Source organism: Leptopilina heterotoma, unplaced genomic scaffold, assembly GCF_015476425.1.
Source record: "Leptopilina heterotoma isolate Lh14 unplaced genomic scaffold, ASM1547642v1 Lhet_158, whole genome shotgun sequence".
Classification (NCBI taxonomy): Eukaryota; Metazoa; Arthropoda; class Insecta; order Hymenoptera; family Figitidae; genus Leptopilina; species Leptopilina heterotoma.
In genome coordinates, this window is record NW_025110872.1 from 106329 (window position 1) to 122461 (window position 16133).

The 16133-nt window shown below is 24.9% G+C and overlaps 3 protein-coding genes across 5 annotated transcripts in view; 1 reads left to right on the forward strand and 2 right to left on the reverse strand.

The window, feature by feature from the left end:
- LOC122498749 (protein retinal degeneration B) overlaps positions 1 to 2778 on the reverse strand; it is a 35620-nt gene extending 32842 nt beyond the window's left edge. Inside the window, exon 1 of the mRNA XM_043606642.1 lies at positions 2548 to 2778. The gene's annotated coding sequence lies outside the window, so the exon portion shown is untranslated. The remainder of the gene's footprint in view (positions 1 to 2547) is intronic.
- A 1858-nt stretch (positions 2779 to 4636) lies between these two features.
- On the forward strand, positions 4637 to 8159 carry LOC122498751 (putative leucine-rich repeat-containing protein DDB_G0290503). Of its 2 annotated transcripts, XM_043606655.1 has the most exons (5): positions 4637 to 4775; positions 5056 to 5537; positions 5602 to 6787; positions 6855 to 6914; positions 7729 to 8159. In XM_043606655.1, the coding sequence occupies exons 3-5, from the start codon at positions 5636 to 5638 to the stop codon at positions 8047 to 8049; spliced, it is 1533 nt and encodes a 510-aa protein (XP_043462590.1). In that variant the 5' UTR covers positions 4637 to 4775; positions 5056 to 5537; positions 5602 to 5635; the 3' UTR covers positions 8050 to 8159. The 2 variants fall into 2 exon arrangements, with proteins under 2 accessions (XP_043462590.1, XP_043462589.1); XM_043606654.1 differs by lacking the exon at positions 4637 to 4775 and having other exon boundaries at positions 5020 to 5537.
- Positions 8160 to 10909: 2750 nt separating this feature from the next.
- LOC122498715 (E3 ubiquitin-protein ligase RNF25) lies at positions 10910 to 15696 on the reverse strand. 2 transcript variants are annotated; one of them, XM_043606585.1, is made up of 6 exons: positions 15494 to 15696; positions 15291 to 15362; positions 14988 to 15228; positions 14671 to 14889; positions 11801 to 12100; positions 10910 to 11710 (listed from the first exon to the last, which is right to left on the reverse strand). In XM_043606585.1, the coding sequence occupies exons 1-6, from the start codon at positions 15517 to 15519 to the stop codon at positions 11534 to 11536; spliced, it is 1035 nt and encodes a 344-aa protein (XP_043462520.1). In that variant the 5' UTR covers positions 15520 to 15696; the 3' UTR covers positions 10910 to 11533. The 2 variants fall into 2 exon arrangements, with proteins under 2 accessions (XP_043462520.1, XP_043462519.1); XM_043606584.1 differs by having other exon boundaries at positions 10910 to 11719; positions 15494 to 15695.
- Positions 15697 to 16133: the final 437 nt, after the last annotated feature.

Sequence of the window (16133 nt, forward strand, 5' to 3'; positions counted from 1 at the left end):
CTACGATCAAATGTTTATCAAATAAAAATTCAATTAGAAGAGAGATAGAAAAAATTTGTTTCTTTAAATATTAAAAATTCGATCCAATGAAAAAAAAAAAAAAATAAAAAAAATCCTATAGCTCGTTCATCTATAAAATTTGTTTCTACTAAGCGACTTTTTTTACCATTAATAAATTATCAATAAAAAATAAAATACGATAAGTGCCTTCTTCGTTGAACGCTTTCAAAGTATATTATTGACCGCGAAGAGAGAAGAAGAGTGAAAAAACTTGCAGTTCACTTATTAATTCACAACATATACACAGTTCAACAAAACTCGAATAATATCCGAATATATCAAGCAAAATTCTTGTTTTTTTCATTTTAATAACTTTTTATAATAAAGTTCAGTTCTTACTTTGTCATATTCAATAAATTCAAGACAGACGTTTCCTCACCATCATTTTTTTATAACTGCAAATTTCTTCCTTTTTTTGAATAACGTTTTTTTTGGCAACGGTCCAACAGAAGAAAGGAGAAAAAAATTTCTCTTTTTTAAACTTTTGATAAACTGATCGCCTTCATTGAAGAAAATTCACGACACTTGTTTATCGGAAAATAACGAGTCCTGTCTTCAACTTTTATCTCTGTTTCAAATTTCAATTTCCTTTTATCACGAAAAAAAGCTACTGGAGAAATTGTGAATTACCTAAAAAAGAAAAAATATAGTTAACTTATTTATTAATATGTAAATAAATTAATTAATAATAAAAATAAATAAATTGACAATATAGATAAACAAATTAATTAATAATTTACATAAATAAATTAATTAATTTAATGAATAAAAAGAATGTAATTTACAAAATTTTAAAATTATTATTTTTTGGTTTTTTGGGGGAGACAAAAGAAGAGAGGGGGAAAAAATTACTGCCGCAAAAGAAAAATCTAAAATTTGTCCTCGAAAATAATATATTACTTGTCAAGGCATTCTATGAAGGTCACATAAGAGTAAATCACATTTAATCTTGTAAGCGGGCCAGAGATTACGACTATGTGAATAGTGTGTATTTGTAAAAAAAAAAAAAATTCTTTTTTCTTTTTCCCTCTCTAAAAAAAATCTTATTTTCCTTTTTTGAAATAAGAAATCCCCCCCCCCCCCAATTTTTCGTAATAATAAATATAAATAAATTTTTCAATTTCTTATTATATTTTTCAAATTCTTAGTTAATTCTTCCATGAATATTTAATCGTAAAATAAAATTAATTTTTTCGATTCGTTTTCTTCGATTTTATTGTATTATTTTTAATATTATTATAATTATTATTTATTATTATTCTTTATTATTATTATCACTATTAATGCTATTACTATTATTATTATTAATGAATAATTTAATAACTATTATTAATTATTATTCATTTTTAATAATTAAATGTATTTTCTTAAATTATGATCGTAGTTTTGAAAGAAAAAATGTTTTTCTGTCCATAAAAGACTAATAATATAAAGCGCACATAAAGAGAGAGGTAAACAAACGGAATGATGATGATGATGATGATGATGAACATCGTCCATTTCATCTTCAAAAGCGAAATATGGATTTTCTGCAATGGTACATTAAGCAAACAGCATCTCCGGTTTTAGTCCATATAACTTATTCTCTGTTTGACAATCAAAATGTCATTGAATATTGAATACCCACTTATCTTGACTTAAAAAATTATTTAAAATTTCCTTTCATTTCAAAATTTTTAATTGAAAAGTATTTATTAAAAATTAGTAGAATTAATATTGGAATTCTAATAATTAATAATTTACACTCAAATTATTAATATTTCCGTTAATAGTTTTATAAACAAAAAAAAATTTAAGAAATAATAATTAAATTATAAATAAATATTTGGTAATCAGTTTAATATATGTAGGTAGTTAATTTTATGCTCATCAATCGTGGAAAAACTGAATGACAATATTAACCTTTTTTTTGTTTGCTCTCGTAAGAAATGATAAAAAGACGCAGATTACCGTTTAATAAGTGCTTCCTGATTTGAAAATATTAATATCTACGAGTTTTTTACGAGCACTAAAATAACTCGTATTAAAGAAGATTTTAAGTACCTATCCAAAAAACCATCTATTCTTTAAGAGCGTCATTGTTTTCTTTTTGTTAATGTAGCAAAAAGTAATATCAACATTCATAAACGAAACAAAAATATGTATTGTTTTCTGATTTCAATATATATATACCTATACTGATTTGGTTATGATTTGCATTTGCCGAAGAGTATTTCAAATATGTCTCATCGCGAGATAAGGCTTTTTTCAATTATTATCTCAAAGAAACAAAAGTTAGTTTAAATACTCATTAAATGCGATAACAATGCTAAATGTAGATGGAAAAAAAGATGAAAACAAGTAATAGCAGCAAAGCAAAACTGCGTTTAAACTGTTACAAGATTTAAATTTTTCGGACAACAATATAAATGCGTACAGAAAATGTGTATACATAATGAAAAATACATTCCGGATCGATTGATCTGGTGCAAAAGACTAGACACTCACCTGTATATAGATATAGATGTATATAGTGTGTATACGTTCACTTGCTTATCTTCTTATACTTGTGTTTGTAAACTATAGGTCATTATTTTCCATTAAACACACACGGATTGCTCACCATCACAATTTAATCCTTCACTTTTCTTCTTATTTCTGATAACAGAATTGCAAAATAGTCGGCAAACGTGTTTTCCAACGTTTCCAACCTAAACTTCTTGTACCAACTGTTGTTAACGGCCATAAAGTCTGCCAACCTAAAGAAAACCAATAAGAAATAAAAATAACAAAATCTGATTGGCTCTCGAGTAACGAGTTCCTTGAAATTGAAACTCAATTTTAAGGGTACAGTCACACGATCTAATGCATCTGCATGATGCATGCATGCAGAAACATTTGACCGTTCACACCTCATTTTTCGCTTTCAGAAAATCAGATTTCTGGCGGGATATTTAAAATTTTAATCAATTTTAAATATCCCGCCAGAAATCTGATTTTCCGAAAGCGAAAAATGAGGTGTGAACGGTCAAATGTTTCTGCATGCATGCATCATGCAGATGCATTAGATCGTGTGACTGTACCCTTAAAGTAATTCAAAATAAAAACTGTTCGTAATAAATAATAATTAAATACTACAATTATTGATTTTTTAAAAACATTAAGGTGCTTCTATACCTCTGGTGGATTGGTCAAGCAATCGGCTCGATGAATTTTCACGGTCGGAAAATGTACTTTCATGGCGGGTATTTTTGAATAAGTAAATGTTGAAAAGGTTTTTACTTGAAAATTTATTTAAAAAAATGATTTTATCATAGAAATTTTTTTGAAATTTATGTTAAAAAACATGTTTTATTTTAAAAGTTATCAAATTTTAATTCAAAATGTTTTAATTTTCCAAAGAAGTGTAAAAAGCCTAATGTTTTTGAAATACTATAGTACAGACGGTACAGACTGTTTGTTATGAATGTACATAACCTAGCGTTGTGTTGTCTGTTCATTATTATTTAATATAATAATAATAAAATCATTAAATTTATAATATAATATCACAAGCACGACAACACAACGCTAGGTTATGTACATTCATAACAAACAGTCTGTACCGTCTGTACTAGCATTTCAAAAACATTAGGCTTTTTACACTTCTTTGGAAAATTAAAACATTTTGAATTAAAATTTGATAACTTTTAAAATAAAACATGTTTTTTAACATAAATTTCAAAAGAATTTCTATGATAAAATCATTTTTTTAAATAAATTTTCAAGTAAAAACCTTTTCAACATTTACTTATTCAAAAATACCCGCCATGAAAGTACATTTTCCGACCGTGAAAATTCATCGAGCCGATTGCTTGACCAATCCACCGGAGGTATAGAAGCACCTTTAAAGCGTAAAGGCGCTTGCACACTTCCAAATTTTTAGGCGAGCAGCGAATTTTCACGGCCTTGAAATGCACATTACTAAATATGATTGGCTCTGACAAAGTACATTTTCACGCAGCTTTTTGTAGAGCCAATCATATTTAGTAATATGAGTTTCAAGGCCATGAAAATTCGCTGCTCGCCCAAAATTTTGGAAGTGTGCAAGCGCCTTAATGGAGCTCTCACAGCTCTGCCTGCCTGCGCAGGCAGTAATTGGAGTAAGAGAGAAAATCAATTAGAGTGAAAGACTGAAAGAGATAGTAAATTCAAATTTGTATGCTGCCTACTAGCTGTGAGAGCGCCTTAAAGGTTGGATCACAAAGTATATTGTCCAAAAATGGACACTTGATTGGCTCTTATTTTGAGGTGCTATATATGCTATCACGGGCTGATTTACAATCACCAATCACCATTGGTCACTTTTCCCGCGTATATTTTAAAAATAGTAGAGAAAATTAAAAAATTTGGATGAGATATATATACACAAAAAATACAGTTTTTTTTATTTCTAGCAAATATGAAGTACACATATTTAAAAATATACAGTTAATAAATTAAAAATAGTTTATAAATGTTTAATTAAAATTTTTTATTGATATTATTTATGTTTCAAATAAAGGTGCATTCACAATGTTCAAAACGGATTTTGGAAATACTCTATTTTGAATTGACACTTGACTTGACAGCTAGGTAATTTTTAATTTATTAGTTCAAATTTGTTTTAGAAAGATTATTTATACTTGTTGTTTAGTCGTTATTTGAATTAAACATTAATAATTAATGATAAAGACAAAATGTAAAAAAAGAGAACGGTAAATTCTTAATGAAACTTTAAATATAATTTATTATATTATAATGTTTTTAAAGTTTACATTTTTTTACATAAACAATATTTTTATTAAAATGTTTATAGGTTATGAATAATTTGTACCTATTTTTAAACAAGTTTTAAGTTTTATTTCTTTAAATGGTTTAGATTATTTAAATTTACGTTTAATAAAGTTAATATTAACAATAAGTAAAATAAACCGATTATAAATGTAAAAGTAAATAATCTTTTTTTTTGCAAAAAACGTAATCTTTCCTTTATAGATTTGTTTCAGTTGTGTTTTAATAAAAAAATATCTAGTACATACCTACACAAACAGACAGCCATGAAATTAAAAACGTCTTGTATTCGCGTTTGCGCGTTTTATTGCACACATATAGAGATTTATTTCCACTCAGTGACGTCACAACTTTATAGGACATATTGTTTATAAAATTGGATGCTGTGATTAAAAATAATGATGTGTGAAAAACGAAAAAACGAAAAACTGTTTAAATAACCAAAATTTTCAAGTGAAATTCTTGTCTTTCGATTTTATCCCCAGCAATCTTCAATGAAAATATGGAATATAAGTCAAATTGCGAATATAAACATATGTCTATTCACAATTCTTCTGTCATTTCGCTAATTACATTATCATTAATGTGTTTAAACTCCAAGAATTCCAAGATGCTCCAAGACAAGTGATAAATCTTATAATAAATTCATCGAAATATTTACCGAATGAGAAAATTTGAACATAAATGTAAGTTATTTTTTATTTATCTTCTTCTGATAATAAATTTTGAAAATTAATTATTTTTTTGTAGAATTCTTCCTTAATTCAAAAAAAAGAGAGAGAATATGGACAGTTTTTCCGATTCTTCTCGTTGTGAATTAGATTCGACAACATCTGGAGACTCACTTTTAGAATTACGTCCACATTCTTCGTCGCTTGAATTATTAAATAGTGATGAATTAATTAAAAGAACCAATTCCCTTGAATTGGCGAATGAACGACTTCGTTATGATTTGGATAATCTACAAATAGAATTAAATACAAAAATCTCCGTCAATGAGAGTTTAAAGGAAAAAATAACATTACTTTACGTCGATGCACAATCTGCATTACAGGAGAAGCGAAAAATTGAAAATAATTTTAAAAATCTCCAAAGTCAATTAATTATTTCGGAAAATTCGACAAAATGGTATCAGGAACAATTACATCAAGCACAAGCCAGCAAAAAAACTTTACAAATCGAAGTTAATACTTATCAGGAAATGTTGAAACAAAAACAACAATTGGTCACTGATATTATATTGAAATCCTCGAAATTAAACCAAGAATATGTGAATTTAATTTCCAAGTACAAAGACGAGAAGGAACAATTACAAAATGAAATTAATCAACGATTTAAGAGGGATAATTTTTCCAAAATACTCGCCGAGGATCGTTCACTGGATATTTCGGCGAATTTAAAATTAACAGAGGAGGAATTACACGAAACAAAAATTCAACTCTGTCGACTTGAGGAGAAACTGATAAATTCCGAAATTGAAAAAACTTGTCTCGAAAATACAAATACGAAACAATTATCAACAATCACTTCATTGGAAGATAATTGCAAAAGTTTAAAAGTGGAAAAAAATAAATTGAAATTTAATTTACAAAAGAGTCACCTCGATATTGAGAAATATAAAAATAATAGCGAAACTGCTGAATTTGCTTTGAATAATTCCAAGCAAAATCAAATTCAAGTAGAGGCAGCAATTTCTGAATTGCAAATTCAACTTTCAAAAATGTTGACACAATATAAATTGTTGAGGGCAAGAAATTATGAACTTGAAGAGAAAGTAACTTCGATGCGAAAAATGTTGAATGAAACAAAAAGGCTCAAGTTACTTTCTTTCAATGCGAACAGTTCTCTTTTGCAGAAATTAAAAAGAGAGAAGCAAAGAAGTAAAAAATTGGAGAATTTTTCGCGTAAACGACAAAACAATCAAAGGACAGAAGAGGTAATTTATTTTATTTTAATGTGGAATTTTCACAAAAATTTAAAATTAATAATTGAAATTTTTTTAGGCGAATAAAACAGACAATTCGGGGGATAATTCTCTTCAACAGGATGTTAATAAGAACAAGGTATGTTTTTTTTAAATAAAATAAAAGTAAAAAGTTAAAATTTCTTAACCTTTTTAATAACTTCGTTTTTTTAATATTTTTAAATTTAAAATTAATGTATTAAAAATCATCGAATTGATGCAAAGAATTTTATCAAAAAATTTGAGAATAATTGAATTTCTCCGAAGAATTTTATTATTTAGGAAAATAATTGATTTCTCGCGAAGAATTTTGTTAAAATTTTTGAAAATTCTAATTAAAATCATTTTGAAGAACTTCAATAATTGAGGCCTTGGATCCAATAACTCGCCCGACGCTCGAAGACACGCGCTAATACCAGTCGGGTAGCAGTGAGTGGCCCAGAGGCGCTCACTGCTCACTGACTGGCAGTTGCGCGTTCCTCCGAGCGTCGGGCGAGTTATTGGATCCAAGGCCTCAATTTTAATAAAAAATTTTGAAAATAATTGAATTTTTTTGAAAAATTTTATAACGAATAAAGAAAAAAATTGAATTCTTTCGTGAAATTTTTTTTGGAAATAATTGAGTTTTTGCAAAGAATTTTACTATATTTAAAAAAATAATTGAATTGTTTCGAAGAATTTATTAAAATTTGAGAAAATAATTTAATTTTTTTGAAATAGATATTTTATAACGAATTAAGAAAAAAATTGAATTCTTTTATAGTGAAATTTTTTTGAATATAATTGAAATTTTGCAAAGAATTGTATTAAAATTTTTGAAATTAATAAATAAGAATATTTAATTACTAAATTAGTTAAATTTTTATCTATGCAAAATTTATATTATTTTTGAATTTATTTTCATGGAATTAAAGAAACAATTGAAATCGATGACAAGAGTTTTGGAGGAAAGTATCGATGAGGGTTACGCCGATGGAATATCTCTTGGACCATCGACAAATTTACCATCAACGCCGGCACTTAATCCAGTATTATTATTAAAAATTAACGACATTTTGTATAAAAGTAAAAATCTAATGAGTCCAATTCAAGAGGGAATTAACGAATTACAAATGAAAATTGAAAAATTCAAGGAGGAGCAAAATAATAAATTTCTCCAATCTTCGACAAATTTTTACAACAATCGATCAATTTCCACAGTATCTTCACCTAATAACACCAGGACTCTAGTGTAATTTAGTAATTATACTCTTTATTTATTTTTTTTGTGATTGAAACAATTTTTTTTATCCAAATTGAAAAATAACTTTTTAATAATTTAATTTATTAACTATTGATTAAAAGTGTTAAATTAATAGAAATTTAACTCTAAAATTCAGTTGAAAAAAAAATTAACTAAAATTATTTAAAATTTTTTTTTAATTTTTCCAGAATTTTTCAAAGAAAATTATTAAAATAAATTTAATTCTATAATTCAGTTAAAATAACAAATTTTAGTATAGAAAAAAATTTATCAAAATTTTACCAAGAGAAAAATTGCTACAGTCACAGAATTTTTTCTTATTCCATATTTTTTTTTTCTTCGTAATACCTAAGTGTTTTGCAATATTATAGAGTAAAAATTATTCACTCATTTAGATTTGCAATTTGTTTAAAAAATGTTCAACTCTACAATTTTTAATATCTATGCGTATAATCAAAGATTAATATATCAATAATTATAAATATTAGTTCCCCATGTCATGTGATAGTTTATATTTAAATTATTTTTTTTTTCTAATTTAATAATGAAAAACGGAAAAAGATTTAAATTAAAATTTCAGATATATGTATTCGAATTATGGAAAAAAGAAACAATGTGTCAAAATGTAGATATTTAGTAGAATAACTATATAGAAAGTTTATTATTTTTGAAAGTGATTCTTTGTCAAAAAATTTCTAATTAACACGAGAAAAAAAGTATTTATGCATATTTTTTAACGTTATATAGAAGATACTATATAAAATTTGTATAAATAAATAATTTAGAAATACGAAAACAAAAACAAAAAACCATTTTTGTAGAAATTTTCTGTAGGTAGAGTTCTATTATTACATAATTAATGTTAGTTAAATTTTATTAATTTTTTCATGTACTTACATTTCAGTATTTTTTCTCTATTATTATTTTAAATATTTCCAAGTTTTGATAAAATTCTTAATTTTTATAACTATTTTTTTATTAATATTCTTTTTACACTGAAAAAAAAATTCGGCAGAATGTGCTTTTTACTCAGGCAATTTTTGCCTAAGAACAAAAGCAATACACGTAAAGCAATTGTTTCTTTTAAAAAAGGCAATTTTTGCCTTTTAAAAAGGTAAAAATTGCCTTAGTTAAAATTTTTGCCTTTTTTAAAAGCAAAAATTGCCTTTTTTTAAAAGAAACAATTGCTTTACGTGTATTGCTTTTGTTCTTAGGCAAAAATTGCCTGAGTAAAAAGCACATTCTGCCGAATTTTTTTTTCAGTGTAGTGAAATTCTTTAATAAATTGCCAAAGAATTAATAAAAAATGTTGGTTTTTTAATTTGAAAATTAGGTTTGTTTTGTATAAAATTGGAGAAAAGAATTTGATTTGATAAAAAGAATGTATAAATTATGTTTTTATTTTATTTCAATTTATTAATTTATTATACGTCAAGTTTTACATAATTCGTTTGCCGCACGAAGGGCAAAGAAAAGAAAATCACATTGTGATTTAAAAATTTATAAATGTTCTACTTAGATAATTAGATTATTATTTTTATTGTGCAATCCAAAAAGCAGTATTTCAACGAGAAGAAAATGTTTTAAAGAAAAATTGGTAATAAAATTCTTGTTTGTTCAAAAGGTAATAATTGTGTTTAGGTATATTATTACAATTCTCCTTTTTTCAAAAGGTCCTTATTTTCTAATTTTCTTTATATAAGAATTCGATAATTTACATTGTCACATAAAAAAACTCATATGAAAATTGAAAAAAGATGGTATATATATGTATCATTATTATTTTTATCGTTTCGAGTAAGTATTTTATGAACTCACTGTCAAAGTGTATATAGTAACAATGATTACAAATAACATTTAATTTATCTATTTTACTATAATTATTCGATGCTATAGATTATTATGATAAATTAAAATTTTTTTTCAGATGTTCACTATTATTTTGAGACTTGGATCTAAAAATTTTTTTCAATTTTTTCATTTCTAAACGAAGAGTAAATTTTTTGTTTTTGCAATACTTTTTTCAATTCATTTTTCTTTTTTTTTAATTTTATCAATTTTTCATTTTTTATAACTATTAATAATTAATGGAATGAAATATGTATAAAAATGAATGAATTGTACAATAAATTATTGAGAAAACAATATCACAGTAAAGTGTATGAAAATAATCCTAAGAGAATATTTAACATAAATATTAATATTAATTAATATGAAATATATTTTATGAGATATATTTTTTCGTAAAAAAAAATTAAAAGAAATTATTACAACAGATTGAAAAAAAATACTTTTTTAAAGTTATTAAATAATTATTAATATTTCACATTTCACATTTACAACATTTTTTTCGAACAAAATTTCTTAGAGATTTTACATTCAAATAATTACAAAAATAGGAAATTATTGAATTTTCATTAATATCACTTTATACAAACATGGCCCCAAATTTTTTTTTAAGGAAAACCTATTTTTATAAAAAAATTTTTTCTAAAATTAATTTAGTTATGTAAATAATAATAAAAAAATTTAATTTACAAATTAAGATATTAACAATTAATTACTATTAATAGAAGTAATATTTTAATATTGTTAATTTAGTAAATTTAAATTCTTGTGAAAATTTTTAATTTAAATAAAAGCAAAAAAAGACGACTAGTTATTATTTTTTAAGGAGTATTCAATTTCTTTTTAACCTACTTATTTAATATAATTTTTTCTTTTTTAATATTAATCTCTTTTTTATCAACGTTTTCTTGTAAAATAGCGAACATTTGAAAAATCTCAGTATTTTTTTTATGAATTTTAGATTTTTTTTTCCCACCTATTGCAACAAAAGTTGAACAAATCCACACATTCTAAATATTTATTCACAATCAAAATTTGCCGTCTAGTATAACAAATTATTCGTAAAACAATTTATTTTATTTTAATAACTTATAAAGCAAGTAGAAGAAAATGAAAGAGAAATAGAATTTTTTTTTCCAAAGAAATGGAAAAAAAATTTACAATAATATTACATATTAATAATTTACAAAAAGGAAAAAAATTGATAATCTATAAATAAAATTTTTAAATCGATCAACTAAATTATACAATCGTCACCTATTCACGTGTGAAAATTTGTTTATAATACAAAAGTCTGTTGCGTTTTTTTGATTAAGAAAATTGACCGACAAATACAATAATTGGAAAAAATTGAATGAAACAAATTTTTTCCAATAATAAGTAAAAAAGCCTCTTGGCCAAAGTCTATGTAAACGGATCGTCGAGACTTTATCAACAAATCCAATGTTATTAATTTGAACATTGTCAATGTTGTTAAACAGCAATACCTACAATTTCGAGTGAAAAAGACGATTAAAATTTAAACTGCAACTACGATATAATAATGTGGCGATTATACTATTAATTTTAATAATTATTTTAACGCATCTTAATGAATGTGAGACAGTTTTTAAATGTTCAGCTATTTGTCATCTGGAAGTTGATTCCGTTTGTCGAACTTTCTCAAAGTGACGACGATGATATTGTGATCGGCCACGACCACGATTCCGATGATGACCATGATTGTGATGATGATGATGATTGTGATGCGATTGTCTTGATTGTATTTGAGGATTATTTTGACTCTGTTGATTCTGCTTTGTATTCTGTAATTGCTTGTTTTCGTGAGGGAAAAAAAATATTGAAAAAGCTTTCTTCTTTTATTTAAGGAAGCAGGAAATTAAAGTATTGCTTACCAATTGAGCTGGTTGATTTGAAAATGTATTTAAACTAGGACCAGGTGGACTTAATTCTTCAGTCGCTGGAACAGTTTCGTCTTCAGTTCTCACCAGCATTTTTATTTCTTCAGCTTCTAAATCAATAATACCGCCCCGCTGCTGTTGATGAAGATATAAAACGGCCATTTTTCTTTGCAATTCACGTAATTCGGCGGTTACGGAAAAATCAGTCGCTGTTTCGACATCAATTGGAGGCGGTGCTGAATATAAAGTCTCCACGTCACAATTTATTGATTCACGACACACGGGACAGAGAGCCTACGAAATATATATTTTTCCAATTGAAACAAAATATTATGCAGAAAAAATATCGAATACAGGGCTCGAACCAGTGAAATTATGGACCAACTGCCAAAAATATAACCAGTCCGAGTCAAATAAGAAAACATTTTACTTCAAACTAGGTATAAATTCGATTCAATTATTATTTTCAAGAATTTTTTACTAAAATTCTTCTTTAAATAGATTATTTTTCAAAAATTTTCATGAAGTTCTTTGACAATTTTCAAATCCATTTGTTTATAGTGTTTACAATATTCAATTTACAATATTCAAAAAAATTAATTTCAAAATTCAATTATTTTTAAAAATTCACGCTATATTGCTTTTAATATTTAATTAAATTATAATCTAAAATTTTAACTGAAATTCATTTTTAAATCAATTTTTATTAGAAAATTCTACTAGAATTCAATTATTTAATTTATTAAATAAGTCTCTAAGAAGAATTTTATTACTTATGAACAATATTTAATTTTTGCGAAGAATAATTATTAATACCTAATTATTAAAAATAATGTATTTATAGAAGAATTTTAGTTAAAATCACGAAAAAAATTTAATTTTAGAAAAGTTACAAATTATTGCAGAAATTCAATTATTTTCAAGAGTAATTTAAGAAAACTCTTGAAAATAATTGAATTTCTGTAATAATTTGTAAATTTTTTTTCCTGTTTTTAACTAAAATTCTGCTAAAAATCCATTATTTTTAATAATCTTTGAAAAAGTTCTTTGAGAATTTTCAAATCCATTTGTTTACAATTCAATTTTACAAAATTTCAATTATTCGTAAATACTTTAATATTATAGTAAGAAAAGCTATCCGTCAGTCATAGGAAAGTATGGGAATCGCATAAGTCTGTCTCACTCCCACTCATGGGATATGACTGACGTGGTAGGTTTTCGTACTGTATATATATATATATATATATATATATATATATATATATATATATATATATATATATATATATATATATATATATATATATATATATTACAAAATAAAAACTTTAAATAATTTTAAAAAAAAAATCCGCAATTAAAATTTCTGAAAAAAATTAATTTCACAGAATTAAAAATATGAGAAATTTAGAATTTCAAAAATTTTAATTTGAAACCTTTGCAAAATTCAATTATTTCTAAAAATTTACGCTCTAATGCTTTTAATATTCAATTATAATCTGAAATTTTATCTGAAATTTATTTTTAAATCAATTTTTATTAGAAAATTCTACGTGAATTCAATTATTTATTTTTGTATTTAAATTCAATATTTAAATTCAATTATTTAAATACAAAAATAAATAATTGAATTCTCATAAAGAATTTTATCAACATATTTATAATAGTACATTATGCAACAAAGGATTATTGTGGTTACTCTATGCTACCTGTAGTGGTGCATGCTAAGTTCTCCCATATAACCTAGCTGGTCAATAAAGTAACCATTATTGCCCTAGGGAGATAAAGGGTACTTTATTGACTTGTGAGCGGTCAATAATGTACCTTTTATCTCCCTAGGGCTATAATGGTTACTTTATTGACTGCTGGGTTATAAGGGGAACTTAGTTACGCGCCTGTACATGTAGATAAAGTGACCATATTACGCCTGAGTTGTATAAATAATTGAATTCTTTCGACGAATTTTAAAAAAAGTTTTAAGAATAATTATATTTTTTGAAGAAATCCGATTAAAATATTGTATTAAAAATACTAGAAATTCTGCGATGAGTTTTATTATTTTATGAAAATAATTGAATTCTTGCAAAAAAATTTTATTATTTACGAAAATTATGAAAAAATTTGTAAATAATTGAATTTCTGTGTAATTTTTATTATATTTAAGAAATAATTAAATGTGCGTAGAATTTTATTAAATTATTAATTAAATTTTAATTTAATGCTTTGAAGAGTAAAAAATACTAAAAATTAATTAATCCAAATTGTTTTCAATTAAAAAGATTTCAATTATGTTGTTTTTTAATAATTTCTTTTATAATTTTAAATGAATCGGAAATAATTGAATTCTTATAAAGAAATTTTTTAAATGTATTTAAAAATTACATTTTTTTTATAAACAATTTTATTGAAATTTTTATTAAAAATAATAAAATTTTTGCGAAAAATTTTAATAAAAATTCTTTAAAAAAATTAAATTCCAGCCAAAAAATTTTATAAATTAAGAAAGTAATTGAATTTCTGCGAATAATTTAATTTAATTATTTTTAAAGATAATTGAAATTTTGACGAGAATTTTTAAAAAAATTTTGAACATAGTTGAATTTTTGCGAAGAATTTTATGACTTTTTGAAAATAATTGAATTTCTGCAATCATTTGTAATTTCTCTAAAAATTCTCCAAATTATATCGTACAATATTTACGAACTTTTCCATCTTTTCTCAATCAAATTACGGACTTTATGGACCTTTTTTTAAAAAGAAAAACTGATTTTTACGGACTTGAAGTAAATTTACGGTATTTACGGACCTAGTTCGAGCCCTGCCAATGCCACAAAAATAGAAAGATTAAAGGAAGAAAAATTTACTTGAAATTGTTTGGAACTATCTTGTTGCCATTGGGGCAATTTTTCCTGTTCTTCTCGATAATATCGATCAGCAGCAGCAACGTGTGATGCTAAACAATGAGAGTGAAAATGATGATAACATTCCGTTTTTGTGAATTCATCGCCTTCTCGAAATCCATATAAACAAACTGCACATTGTCCAGTCGGAAGATTACTTTTTGTCAAATGTTCTCTAACCAACTGGAAAAAGAAGACAAAAATAGAAATTCGTTTTTTTTTCTTATTCAAATTTTTACTCAAAATTATTTTCTACAAGGGAAAAGAAATATTTTTCTCACCTCGATTAATTCAAACATCACAGGTTGACCGACAAAATCCTGACACTTCACTTCCGCCTCGGACTGAATAAGCTTCATTGTACCTTCATCTAAACCTCGTGGATTACGAAAACTAACTTCGGGTGAAATGTCCGGATAACCGGTTAACAATTTAACGATAAGTCGAACACAAACATATTGTGATTGTGAATCATTTCCAGTTGATGGAAAAACTAAAATTTCTATCAACTCCGGTTCATCGCTAAATAAAAAGAATTTTTTTTTGTATACAAAAGTAATTTTATCGTTTTTCTTTCTACTTACTTTTCGTTCTCGACTATTTTAAGTTCTTCGTCTAGGAGAATTGCCTTTAAAGCTTCTATTTCATCTACAACTCTAGAAAACAATAACTCGTACTTTATTTTATTTCGATTATTATTTTGTTCTATTTCAAAAGAAAGAAAAATAAAAAATGCAAATACTAAAATGTCAAAAAATATAATTTTTGATGAAGAAAATTTTCTCACCTTTCGTCTATGCCAGAATCTGACATTTTTCACAATGGGAAATTGAGAGAGTGTAGAAATTGTTTCTAATTCACTTTGATATTTTTTTTATCTAAAATTCACTTAAACGTGTCACAAATATAAGTTTTTAGAATTTTGTAATAGAAACGAAGGGGAATAAAGCAGCAGACATCACTTTGTATTGATTCAGTCAAAATGAATCTGTTTTATCGGCTGATAACTTAGGAAGCTCGGAAGTGAAGAAGCCGTGAAATAAATAGCTGCCGAGAAGGGACAGTAATTTCAAATTTTGAATTCTTATATTAAATTTATTAAATAATTTGTAAAAGACAAAAAATTATAAGTAGTTTCTTCTAAGAGAAAATAAATAATATAGTGTTAGTATAGAAATTTATCAAACTTAGTGTTTTTCTCTAATCATTTTTTTTGCTTTTTTTTAACCAAAAATAATTCAAATTTCCCTCTATTGGTATATCTGACAAATTCACACACACCACTTCATAAATGTTTTTTAAATTTGTTTTCTAAATACCAAAAATCGTATTATTTTTCTTTCATTTTTTCAACATAGTTACATTAAAAATTTGTTTCCAAATTATCAAATTAAAAAAGTTGACAAAAATAGAAAAACATCAAATAT

Bases quoted from the DNA above. Each gene is read 5' to 3' on its own strand.
- LOC122498751 (XM_043606655.1), top strand. From the start codon at position 5,636: ATGGACAGTTTTTCCGATTCTTCTCGTTGTGAATTAGATTCGACAACA. The intron at 6,788-6,854 runs GTAATTTATTTT...AAATTTTTTTAG, and splicing joins ACAATCAAAGGACAGAAGAG to GCGAATAAAACAGACAATTC. The intron at 6,915-7,728 runs GTATGTTTTTTT...ATGGAATTAAAG, and splicing joins AGGATGTTAATAAGAACAAG to AAACAATTGAAATCGATGAC.
- LOC122498715 (XM_043606584.1), bottom strand. From the start codon at position 15,519: ATGTCAGATTCTGGCATAGACGAAAG. The intron at 14,890-14,987 runs GTGAGAAAAATA...TTCTTTTTCCAG, and splicing joins TGATGTTTGAATTAATCGAG to TTGGTTAGAGAACATTTGAC. The intron at 12,101-14,670 runs GTAAATTTTTCT...TATATTTCGTAG, and splicing joins ATAGTTCCAAACAATTTCAA to GCTCTCTGTCCCGTGTGTCG.